We start from the raw sequence: 12103 nt of genomic DNA, 5'->3' as shown, positions 1-12103 counted from the left end.
AGAAACCGGGTTGCAAAGGCAAAGCCAAATTTTATTGTGTAAAATATAACATTCACTTATTTCTGGATAGAAAAAAATGATTTTTTTGATTACCATTCTTCACAAGTGTAAACCATAGTTTATGTATATAATCATTAACTAAGTTTCGTGTAATTTATGTATTTTGGTGAAATAAAATCAGTACAATACTTTGACTTTTCGACTCATACTGCACCCACTTGAACACAATGTCCTCATTTGGGGACGCGTTCTATCCCCCTTTGGGGGGGGGGGGGGGAGCACTTCGGAATCTTTTATACATCTGAAAAATTATAATTTGAGTCGAAGAACTGGATAGCAAAGCCATGATTTTGTTTTCAGGAAAAAAGTTATCATTGCCCGAATGGGTTAACGTAACAAAAACTAATGGATGTATCAAGGGAGTGTTGTAGGGCCGTTAATGTTTACATTATGTATTACTGATTTTATGGATACCGTTGGGATATCAGTGATCCTTTTGGCAGACGATGATGTTGTCTGTAGGGAGGTTGGGCAGCCAGAAAACGATGGCATAACGCAAGAAGACCTGAAGAGGCATGGCGGTTGATGCGCGAACTCTCATTTGACCCAGAACGAAAACAAATATAACATACTGCGCGCAAAGAGGCGAAAAGTATATTACTGTTCGATTACGCTATTGGCTGAAAATCGTTGGAAACAGTAACATCCGTAAAATACTTAGAGAGCGCTGTGTCGTTCGAACAAGACACAGCCAGGGCAAAAGCATCGCAGGCGCAAAGATACGAGCTGGTGGCAATGCCATTGAGACTCGCCACTTGCGTGAGTTTCATCAGCGCGACGGGAGGCGCTGAGGATGAAGATATCGACTTCGCTTCGGCCAATTGCAAGCCGAGTGCAATCCTCCAATGACCGGACGACAATGGACAGAAGGATACTCGGTAGAAGAGCAGCTTTTGCCCACTTCATTATAGATCATCGTCCAGGACTGATTTTTTAGTGTTATATTACATACAGTGTTGCAGATTTCATTATTCAACTAGTCACAAAGAGAACTAAACCTTTTAACTCATTTGTGTGACTTTGTCATTAATTTGCTAGAGTGTTGTAGAACTTTGTTCTCCTATCCTGTTATCTGACCCTGGGACATAGGTGTGTAATAGTAGGAGGGTGAAATTGTCTTGGCAGTATACTGCACCAGATGCCGCTTCACGAACTCTGTAACTCGTCCTTAACAGTGGCAATTTGACCTCAGCAGCAGCGACGAGGCCTTTACAAAACGGCGACGAGGGTTTACAAAAGAGAGTAACCATCTAGAGCTACATAAAGCGGACTGATCAATTAAACCAAATTTTTGGAAAAGCGGAAGTCCAGCTGAGATATATCCGGAGGATTTTAAGTAAACATAATTCAGTCAAGAAATAGGGTAGCTTACGAAACACTTGTTCGACGAACATTTGAATCTTGTCCTTGAGTTTGGGACCCTTTCCAAGGAGAACTAACGGAAGTGACAGAGATCGTACTATGTTTCGTCACGTGATTATTTCGTAAGAGCGTTACGGAGATGCTCAACTAAGCCCTGTGTTAGAAGGTACTAAGGTTACTTTGTGCGTATAAAGCTGAAATTCGGAGAGCGTACGATCCAAGAGCAACCGGCAGGCTGTTACTTCCTCGCGAAATCACTACGGCGTGAAAACTAGTTAAATTAGAGGTAATACCCACGACGATAGATCCCACGCATCATTCGCGAATGCAAGTAAAGGGGGAAGAGGAATGGACAAAATCAGAAATGCCTTGTGTCACGCCGAAAGGAGCTTGAGGAGTGTATGTGTGGATGTAGATTTAGATAGCAGTGTGCCGAGACTCGTGACAACTTACCAGTTTTTATATTCTGAGCGTAGTGGGCAAGAGATGTTGTTGAGGTTCCACAGAAGCTGTGAGCCACGAAGAACTCCAGCCGTGACTGCAACAGGAAAAGAAAACATGAAGGAGGGAATACTCTACAGAAGCAAATGAACACGACCGAAACTCACCATACAGGAAAAACAGCATGAGCGTTGCAACTTCCGTGCATAATCCCCCTCCCTCTCTCCACTCCCACCTCCCTCCTCCCCCCCTGCCTCCGTCCCACTCCTCTTCCAGGATATGTGTGTGTGTGTGTGTGTGTGTTTTACATATTTTTTTTCAATACAGAAATTAAAGGAGAGAAGGTCTGAGACGAAACTCTCACGTCCCAAAACTATACAGCAGGCTTAAAGAATGAAAAGCAATTGTACAACAATTAAAAATACAAAATGAATTGATATTCCATTTTAATTTTCATTTTGTTAACATTATGCTGTTCTTTGTGTTTACTGCATCAGTTTCTTCATCCCAGACCATATCGCCGGCTGATGTAGCAGAGCGGTTCTAGGCGCTTCAGTCCGGAACCGCGCTGCTGCTACGGTCGCAGTTTCGAATCCTGCCTCGGGCATGCATGTGTGTGCTGTCCTTAGGTTAGTTTGGTTTAAGTAGTTCTAAGTCTAGGTGACTGATGACCACAGATGTTGAGTCCCATAGTGCTCAGAGCAATATGAACCATATCAATCAGTAAGCCTAGCCTATTTAAATGATTTGTATTTATCAACCACGGTCATTTTTTATGGAATTCTCCTTCATATTACAAACCATTGAACCATACGGTTAATTGACGATGAGGCTGAATTGACAGTATATTAGGTAATAATTAAGCTACAACTCCTGTCGTCATTAACACCTACTGCGCTCTTGAAATCGTCAATCGCTGGGGAATAACATCTGAGGCCACTAATTAAAAATGGGTCGATGGGGCAGCAGTGGCAGTTACAGCCAGAGAAACTGTATGTCACACGCATGTTACATGTGCATTAGTCAGTGAGTTCGTGAGACATATTTTTTTATGTTGGCAATACTATCTTTGGTTGAATTCAGTTTTCACCCAGTGAATGTGTTAGCACGTATTTTGCTCTGAAATGGTTTATAACTTACCTTACTTGCTGCCCTTAGTAACAAAAAATGCCTCAGTTATTGAAGAGCAGCCGATGACTATCATTCTAGAGTAAACGCAATCAAGGGCCGCCAGTGAAGTAATATGCAGTCATTACAAACATCAAGAATTTCGAGAACCTTCTAGAAATGATAAATACTAAGAAGCAAATATTTGCTCGTGATTGGATTTGAACTGGCTACTCGCAGTATGCCGGCCGGAGTGGCCGAGCAGTTCTAGGCGCTTCAGTCGGGAACCGCGCGACCGCTACGGTCGCAGGTTCGAACCCTGCCTCGGGCATGGATGCGTGTGTCGTCCTTAGGTTAGTTAGGTTTAAGTAGTTCTAAGTTCTAGGGGACTGATGAACACAGATGTTAAGTCCCATAGTGCTCAGAGCCATTTGAACCAACTCGCAGTATGCCAGCCAGCGTCGCTAACCGTTACTCCGTATTGCATGCAGCACAACTAGCAGCATTATTTAACACGTAGGGTGACATCGACCAAGGCCGAAGCTTTGTCGTTCCCCGTGTTTACATTGATGGCGGCCTGTCCGACTCGGTATCTGAGCGGTTGATTACCAAGCAAAGAGACCTGGGCTCGATTCCCGACCGCGTCGGGGATTTTTCTCTGCTCTGTGACTGCGTGTTTTGTTTTCCTTACATTTGTATCGTCATCATTGACATTCCACTATAGAGATGCCTGAGTGGGCATGTCCCGAAAGCCAATAAATTTAAGAAAAAAATTCCTGGCAACCATAAAGAATGAAGATTATGCCTTTCAATAAGACAGCAGCCACAAGACATTTAAATAGGGGCATGGGCGGTCACGTCCTCTATTGCTATAATGTGGGTATAGCCACAGACCTGGCTGGCTCTCTGACCAGGGAGTGGGGCAACCATTATGTACGGAGTAGGGTTGCCAGGGACAAATGTTCAGTTGGGCAAGAGAAATGGGATTCCACTGCTTTACCCGGGACAAACGAAAAAATTATTCCTTTGTGATTATATTTTAATTAAGAACGCGTAAGTTTTAGCATGCATTTGTTTGATTTTATATATTTCAAAATCAGTGCAGTTATAATCATAGCTGAAATTGGTCATCAACTCACTTTTAATCAAATTCAGGGTGTATTTCTTTCGTAATTCAGTCCATTTTAAGGTCATCTGTGAAAAAACTCTTTCTACAAAGTAGCTGGAACTGGGGATACTAAAGACGAACAATAAGACGTGAAAAATGAAAGTGATTTCATTCTTGGAAAAGCCTTCCGTGAGTTTCTTCCATTTCTCAATCGCACCCTTGTTTTTGTCATGTCCAGGCTTCTTTTAATTATTTGAAATTCCTCGTATAAGTAGTCCATGTTCTGTTGATCGATAATTAAAAGTTCCCACAAAGCGAGATGGTGCAGTGGTTCGGGAGGACGACGGTTCATACCCGCATCCGGTCATCATGAATTCGGTTTTCCGTGATTTCCGTAAATCGCTTCACGAAAATGCCGGCATGGTTCCTTTGAAAGTGCACGGCCGGTTTCCCTCCCCATCATCCGAACTTGTGCTCCGTCTCTAATAACCTCGTAGTTGACGCGGCGTTTAACACTAATCTCTTCCCCTCCTCTTAAGAACTCCGCAGCTTTCTGAAAATGGTCGTAATTTGTCGGTGACTTTAATTTAGAAATAGCATCTTTGAAAGGATGTTGTTTTCTCAGAAATCATATCGTGATAACAAAATATCCCACAAAATTGCTGTAGAACTGTAGAAAATCGTTCCGAATAGCTTCTTTTCCGTTAGTGCTGAACCATGCGCATTATTTCTCTTGTCTTCCTTCGGAAAAAAGTTGTGTTTTGTTCTTTGCTCAATCTTTTCGCCTATCCCGTGCATTTGAGCATGTATGTCAACAGCTGACAGAGATCTTATTCAATCGTCTTCATTGTTGCTTCTATCGAAAACATACAACATGCATATCAACAACTGACAGAGAATCTGATCCAATCTTCTTCAACGTTGTTTCTACCGAAAACATTACGTTATGCAGAAACGACAAATACGCCAAAAAATTTTTCTATTCCTCTCCACATGTTATTATGTTTTCTAATGGAAGATGGCATTCATTGCGGAATTCCACAAAATTAGATTTTAGTGCAGGCTATATTTTTAATACTCTTCCGACAGCAAGACCAGGAGATAAAAATCTCGTGGCAGTGTGTTTTATTATTTCTTACAACTGGAATTCCAAGTCCGCTCTTCGTTTCTCAGATCTTCTGAAGTAACTGCATATTTTCAGTACCAAACTTTCTACATCCTCTTCGAGTTTATCAGTACTATATTTCGCAGCATTGTGAAGAATATGGCTGGGGCAAGTAGCTCTGACAATTTTGTCATTTTCAGCTAAAAGAAGTGTATAAATGGAATAATTTTTGCGGAAGTTTACATTTAGCTTTGTGAGCGGCGAACGCCGAAACTTTATTTAACGACACTCCATTCTTCGCCATTGTCTCTACTAATAACTTCGAAACTTGATATACAAATTCAGCGTGAGATTTTACAAATTCCTGTCGACAGTTTACAACCCTAGTAACATAATCAAGGAATACTAAGCAATTTCTAATTTTTCTTATTACTTGCGTCTGCCACTATAGAATAGATTTTTTTGGGTGGTCTTCAAGATATTTTAAACAGATTTTTTGGCCAATACTACCCGCACAATAGCTTCCGGTTTTGTTCCACCGCAGCTAAAACTTTGGGCGATTTTTGAATCACTGCAGATATAAGGTTGTAATTTGTGTGAACAATCGACACTGTTGCGGCGTAAAGTCAGCACCGGCACACCAGTCGGAAATGACGGAGACGAGAAGGCTGTGACAAGATGTCAGCCAATCGCAAGCTGGCCGACATCCTACCAGGGCGACAACGCGACAGCAGCGGCCCCTAGGTGAAGAGGGCATTAGCGCCGCGCCAGACTTCTGTCTCTATCCTGTTAATTTTTGGAACACAACCTACTACCAGCCTAAAGACAGAAGTGATGACACTTTTGCGGGACCTGACCATCATTTTGCAGGACGATGCTCATGCACGAACAGTGCAAGCTGATTTGTTTTACTGATGGGGCTACAAAGCGGTATATCACCTACTGCACTTCCCCTCAGCCTTCGTGAGTTCAACTCGATTTCTAAACTGAAGGAAACAGTTCACGGCATTCGCTTCAGAACTGCTACAGATTCATCGGGCAATAGACCGCGCCGCTCGAACTGTCAACACAACTGGCACTGCTAGGAGTATCCTACGACTTCCACATCGCTGGCAACGGACTATACACAATGCTGGTGACTACTTGTGAAGGTCAGTAAAACTTCGAAACACGTATCTATTTTGTACCAGCTGTAAGTAAATAGTTGCCACTACTAAAGTTCCAATCCTCGTATCTCGGGCTAAAATCTTTTCGAACACCTCTCGTAATGAGGTACGAGCGGCGGCCGGTGTACTCAGCGATGGCGAGCGGCCCAGTAAATGCGGCGGCAGAGCATCGGGCGCCGAGGACTGCGCAATCAGGCAGCAGTCCTCGGATCGTGGACCGGCAGCTGGTGTGGAGAAAATGATTCAAATGGCTCTGAGCATTATGGGACTTAACATCTGAGGTCATCAGTCCCCTAGAACTTACAACTACTTAAACATAACTAGCCTAAGGACACCACACACATCCATGCCCGAAGCAGGATTCGAACCTGCGGCCGTAGCGGTCGCGCGGTTTCAGACTGAAGCGCCTAGAACCTCTCGGCCACACAGGCCGACTGGAGTGGAGACAGTGACATCGTTACAGCGAGGACTCCGAGGATGCGGCAAACACAGCCTGGGCGCAGCTAAGTTGCCCAGCTGGTCAAATCCCACAGGCTAGCTACTGGAGGGCTTAAATGCAGCTGCTGGATTCTGACTTCGTGGAAGTGCATTGACTGAGTGTCACCAAGGAAAGGTCTGGAATAGGGCCGGTGAACGGCGTCCGTCCGTTGTCGTGTGGCAGTGTGTCAAACTGCTGAAGCTTCCTGATGTCCCAGGGTCGTTGACACGTGGAAGTGGCAATACAGAAGCAGTCACACGACGAGAGGTACTTGTGTCAGGGGGACGTAGATCACGGCTGCCGGCGCTCCACATATGGCACTTGTACTGGCTTTGGCTGAGGCTGTTACATCTCTTATGGATTGTCGACCGTGCAGCGGCAATCATGCTTGCCAGAAACAGCTACCAGCGGGAGATCATGGAACAGCCAGTCTCGTTCTTCACTTTCAGTGTGCAGAGAAATGAACATGCAGTTATAGCGGTTCTTGGGATTTCCCATATCAAAAGCCCAGGAAAATGAAAACAGAAAAAATTAGAGCCACCCTCTGCTACAAGACAAAGAAGTAAAAAAGTATGTCCACACATGTAACTAAAGTGACGCCACAGATGGTGGCATACTACAGTGACACCATGAGCTGCTGTTCGTGCAGGACACCACAAATTTTACTTAGTGGTGCTGTTTTCAATACGGAGTGAGTTAAAATTATTTGGGTCTGTATTGGTATTATTGTGCAGATTATGGAATTAGAGCTGAGACAATAATTACGCGTAAGGAAATTAAATACAAGAAAATGAAATCCCAAACGTCAGATCCGAAAATGGATTTCGCACCGGAATAAAATACGGACAACAAACACACTTATATAAAAAAAACAATCGAAGACGAAAATTGTATGTGCTATGGAAAACCAACCAACAGTCGGCTTGTAAATACATTCTGCAGACGCATCAGTCTTCCGAGATTTTAGAATTTTATTATACTCATTGATGTAAAACATTCCAAATACTACTTCCAATTTTCACTTTCACAACAGTCATGACGCATGGAATTTATCTGACTGATACAATTTAAAATTTCTCTAGTGTTTCGTTCCTCAAACTAAGTTCTTTATACGATTCTCCTTTTTTGTTCCGCTTTTATTTTAATTATTTATTCACACAAAACTCTTTGCGGATTATGGGATATCAGGTAGCTCTTCTTTTAGGTACAGAAATCGTAAAATCATACCTAGCGGCCACCTTTTTTTACCACTTTTGGTTAGAAAATGAAAATATACTGAAAACAAACGAATTATAGAAGCAGTAATTCAACCCAAACTGCGATAGGCAGCTGGTTTTACGAAATAAAATCACCAGGGAGTAGTTGAATGGTAGTGTACAGTGGCATCATTATGTACAATAGTCCGCCTGCTTACCTGGGTGGTACTGTTCTTGCCTCCCGTGCAAACGGCCCCGGGTTCCATTCCCGTGGCGCACGGGATTAGCCGAGCGGTCTGAGGCGCTGCAGTCATGGGCTGTACGGCTGATCCCGGTGGAGGTTCGAGTCCTCCCTCGGGCATGGGTGTGTGTGTTTGTCCTTAGGATAATTTAGGTTAAATAGTTCAAATCAAATGGCTCTGAGCACTATGGGACTTAACTTCTGAGGTCATCAGTCCCCTAGAACTTCGAACTACTTAAATCTAACTAACCTAAGGACATCACACACATCGATGCCCGAGGCAGGATTCGAACCTGCGACCGTAGCGGTCGCGCGGTTCCAGACTGTAGCACCTAGAACCGCTCGGCCACCCCGGCCGGCGGTTAAGTAGTGTGTAAACTTAGGGACTGATGACCTTGGCAGTTAAGTCCCATAAGATTTCACACACATTTGAACATTTTTACATTCCCGTCCAGGCTGGAGATTTTCTCCGCTCGTGGACTGGGCGTTGTGTTGTCCTCATCATCAATTCACGCTCATCACTGGCACACAAGTCGTCCAAAGTGGCATCGACTGGATCAAGACTTGCACTTGGCTGCCGAACTTCTCCGAATGGGGCCTCCCGGCCAACAACGCCATACGCTCATTTCATTTCCATTACGTAAAACGGACTTTTAATTTTTAGTGGCATATCTGGAAGCGGCAGCACTGCAGTTACGTGGCCTACAACTAGGTAGTTACTCAATCAACTGTGATGCCACTACAACATGCCACGAGCAGTGACGTTGCCTCAGTAGCGTCTGTGAACGAGGTTTCAGGTTATTAATTGAGAAAATATGGCAGCAGGTTTTTGATCATGTAAGAATGCCAGTATGGTCTTCTTAAGAACTACTTATGAGGTCAGATCGTCCATATGAGGTCTGGGCACGAATTTCAGACATTGCATATCACCAGAAAGAAAAACCGTTAGTTACATTAAGGTGAGCAAACATGTTTTATTTTTCACCCGTTAGTTTCTGTATCGCCATGCAACATAAGACATAGCAATGCCTTTTAAAAATTGTCGCATGTAAAAAAAATGGTATCTACATATGAACTTCATGGACGATATTTCATAAATATGCGCGACTACTGTGCCCTCTCGATTCTTATGTATCCTATGTAAATGGAAGTCTCTTGTTACACCAGTAAATCGTATCTGTGCAGCGTTACTACACATGTCAGTTAACGAGTACTGCAGACTGCTCATTGAGAATCGTTTCAATAAAGACATGTTGCTGCTCAATAGTACATCGTCTGACGTGACAGTCTTTGGCATTCCACTTTCGCAACAACTTCGTTAGAAAGAAGCCTGCTGCCACATCTTTGCACTGGCGTTTATCCTCACCATGGCAACCACTAGTTCGGCTATCGACTTTACAACAACTTCAGTGGAAAGAAGCCTGCTGCCACATCTTTGGAACGGCGTCCAACTTCACTATGGCAACCAGTGGTTCCAAATAGTTCACTAACAGACCTTGAGAGGGCAACCCATATACTGTCAAAACGAAGTTCATTTATGCTTCATGTTTAAATATTTTTAATGCTTCTTAATTGACAATAGCTGTTGAACAAGCTAATTTTAGTGTGTGTTTATTTTCCTTTCTTGACAATGTTATTTTAACTAAGAAATTTTACATTGTTATTCGACCTATAACCCATTGGTTAGTAATGACATCATTCCATCAGAAGTGGGCGGAGCCTCCAATATACATAGTAAGACGTGCACTGGTTTCTCCAGAAGTGATTTACCACCAGAAGGTGGTTCTTACTCATTGGTAGTTCATAGTTTTATAGCTTTATAGCTTTATGTATTTTCTTGAATGCATGTAGCCCTCTAATTAAAGCATTGTATACGACTTGTAGGTCTGAAGATGACCACAGTAGTGATTGAAACCGGTCACCGTAATAAACAAATTGTGATCAAGACTGTTTTTTATAGTAAATAAATGATTTTATGTTGGCGTTTTCAAAGCCTGCGCTCGATTAATATCCATGTGCAAATGCTTAAGGTCAAAGATGCGAATTTGTCAGTAGTGTAACGTGTTCCTTTTACACGCTTACCCATATATAGAGTCAAAGGTTCTGCCGAGTGTTTCTATGTTTCAGAGTTGTTGGAATGTCTTTGTGATTCGCGCAAAAACCTTTGATTGTGCCAGCGCCTTGGCGGGGAGTGAAATGTCATCCGAGGTATAGGCCTGGCAGTGTTTAAGAACCACGCCACTACCGGGAGTTGTTCACATACCGCCTCCCACAATTTAGTATTTACCTTCCTTCTGCCAAGGCGGGTTAAGCTTGTAGATATATAAACATACATTGTACGTATCTTGTTCTTATACGAAACTGTTTCCTTAAATATTAGCGACTGGCAACTGGCTAAACTTTAAATTGCATAGCATCTGCTGAGTTCCTTGCGCAGCTCTTTCTAGTACTCTTTTATTAACACGTCTGAGCACGTGAGTATTCATTTTTAAAGATCAATGTTTCTGCTGTAGTTTTTTATGTAAGTGGTTCTATCATGTTATGTAATTGGATCTTAGCTTGGCACTAATGTTAAAGTGTCATTAAGTCACCTTTTATTGGTAACTGTTTTCATTATATGTATTTTGAGGGGAGATTGAATTTCTGAAGTGTGTTAGTAATTCTGTTTTCTAAATAAGGGCAAATAAAATGAGGGGCATTAGTGACCGGCAACGTTAAGTTTGTAATTGACCTTTCAACAAGTGCTTCTTTAACGGATTGAAATAGTAAGTTTATAAGGGTATTTTAGTGAAGAATCTTTAGTGTGGCCATCTTAATGTAATAACTGGTGTTAAGGAGTTTGATGAAGTGGCTATGTGAAGTAATTGATAATTGCTTATTTATTTATTTATTTATTTATTTATTTATTTATTGTTCCGTGGGACCACATTTAGGAGAAGTCTCCATGGTCATGGAACGAGTCAATACATGAAATTATAACACGATTGTAGAAACAGATAAAATGAAACAAGTCGTTAGTTTAAATAAAGAAAATCAAGAATGTAACACTGGAATTTTCTTAATTTTTTATCTCTTCCAGGAGCTCCTCGACAGAATAGAAGGAGTGAGCCATGAGGAAACTCTTCAGTTTAGACTTAAAAGTGTTTGGGCTACTGCTAAGATTTTTGAGTTCTTGTGGTAGCTTATTGAAAATGGATGCAGCAGAATACTGCACTCCTTTCTGCACAAGAGTCAAGGAAGTGCATTCCACATGCAGATTTGATTTCTGCCTAGTATTAACTGAGTGAAAGCTGCTAACTCTTGGGAATAAGCTAATATTGCTAACAACAAACGACATTAAAGAAAATACATACTGTGAGGGCAATGTCAAAATTCCCAGACTATTGAATAGGGGTCGACAAGAGGTTTTCGAACTTACACCATACATAGCTCGAACAGCCCGTTTTTGAGCCAAAAATACCCTTTTTGAATCAGAAGAATTACCCCAAAAAATAATACCATATGACATAAGCGTATGAAAATATGCGAAGTATACTACTTTTCGTGTTGAAATGTCACTTATTTCAGATACTGTTCTAATGGTAAATAAAGCGGCATTTAGTTTCTGAACAAGATCCTGAACATGGCTTTCCACAACAGCTTACTATCTATCCGTACGCCTAGGAACTTGAACTGTTCCGTCTCGCTTATAACATGCCCATTCTGTCTGATTAAAATGTCAGTTCTTGTTGAATTGTGGGTTAGAAACTGTAAAAACTGAGTCTTACTGTGATTTAGCATCAAATTATTTTCCACAAGCCACGAACTTACTTCATGAACTACATTATTTGATAATGTTT

The 12103-nt window shown here is 42.1% G+C and overlaps 1 protein-coding gene across 5 annotated transcripts in view; it reads right to left on the bottom strand.

Moving 5' to 3' along the window:
* Window positions 1-12103, bottom strand: part of LOC126452539 (lipase 3-like) — a 165518-nt gene that overhangs the window by 33622 nt on the left and 119793 nt on the right. For all 5 annotated transcript variants that reach the window (XM_050091100.1, XM_050091101.1, XM_050091104.1 and 2 more), the window contains one exon: window positions 1876-1960. In XM_050091100.1, coding sequence (XP_049947057.1) covers window positions 1876-1960 — 85 coding nt within the window. The remainder of the gene's footprint in view (window positions 1-1875; window positions 1961-12103) is intronic.

The sequence above is a fragment of the Schistocerca serialis genome, unplaced genomic scaffold (assembly GCF_023864345.2).
Source record: "Schistocerca serialis cubense isolate TAMUIC-IGC-003099 unplaced genomic scaffold, iqSchSeri2.2 HiC_scaffold_897, whole genome shotgun sequence".
In the NCBI taxonomy this organism is placed as follows: domain Eukaryota; kingdom Metazoa; phylum Arthropoda; class Insecta; order Orthoptera; family Acrididae; genus Schistocerca; species Schistocerca serialis.
Note: the sequence above shows the minus strand (reverse complement) of the source record. Positions and strands in the feature narration are given on the sequence as shown.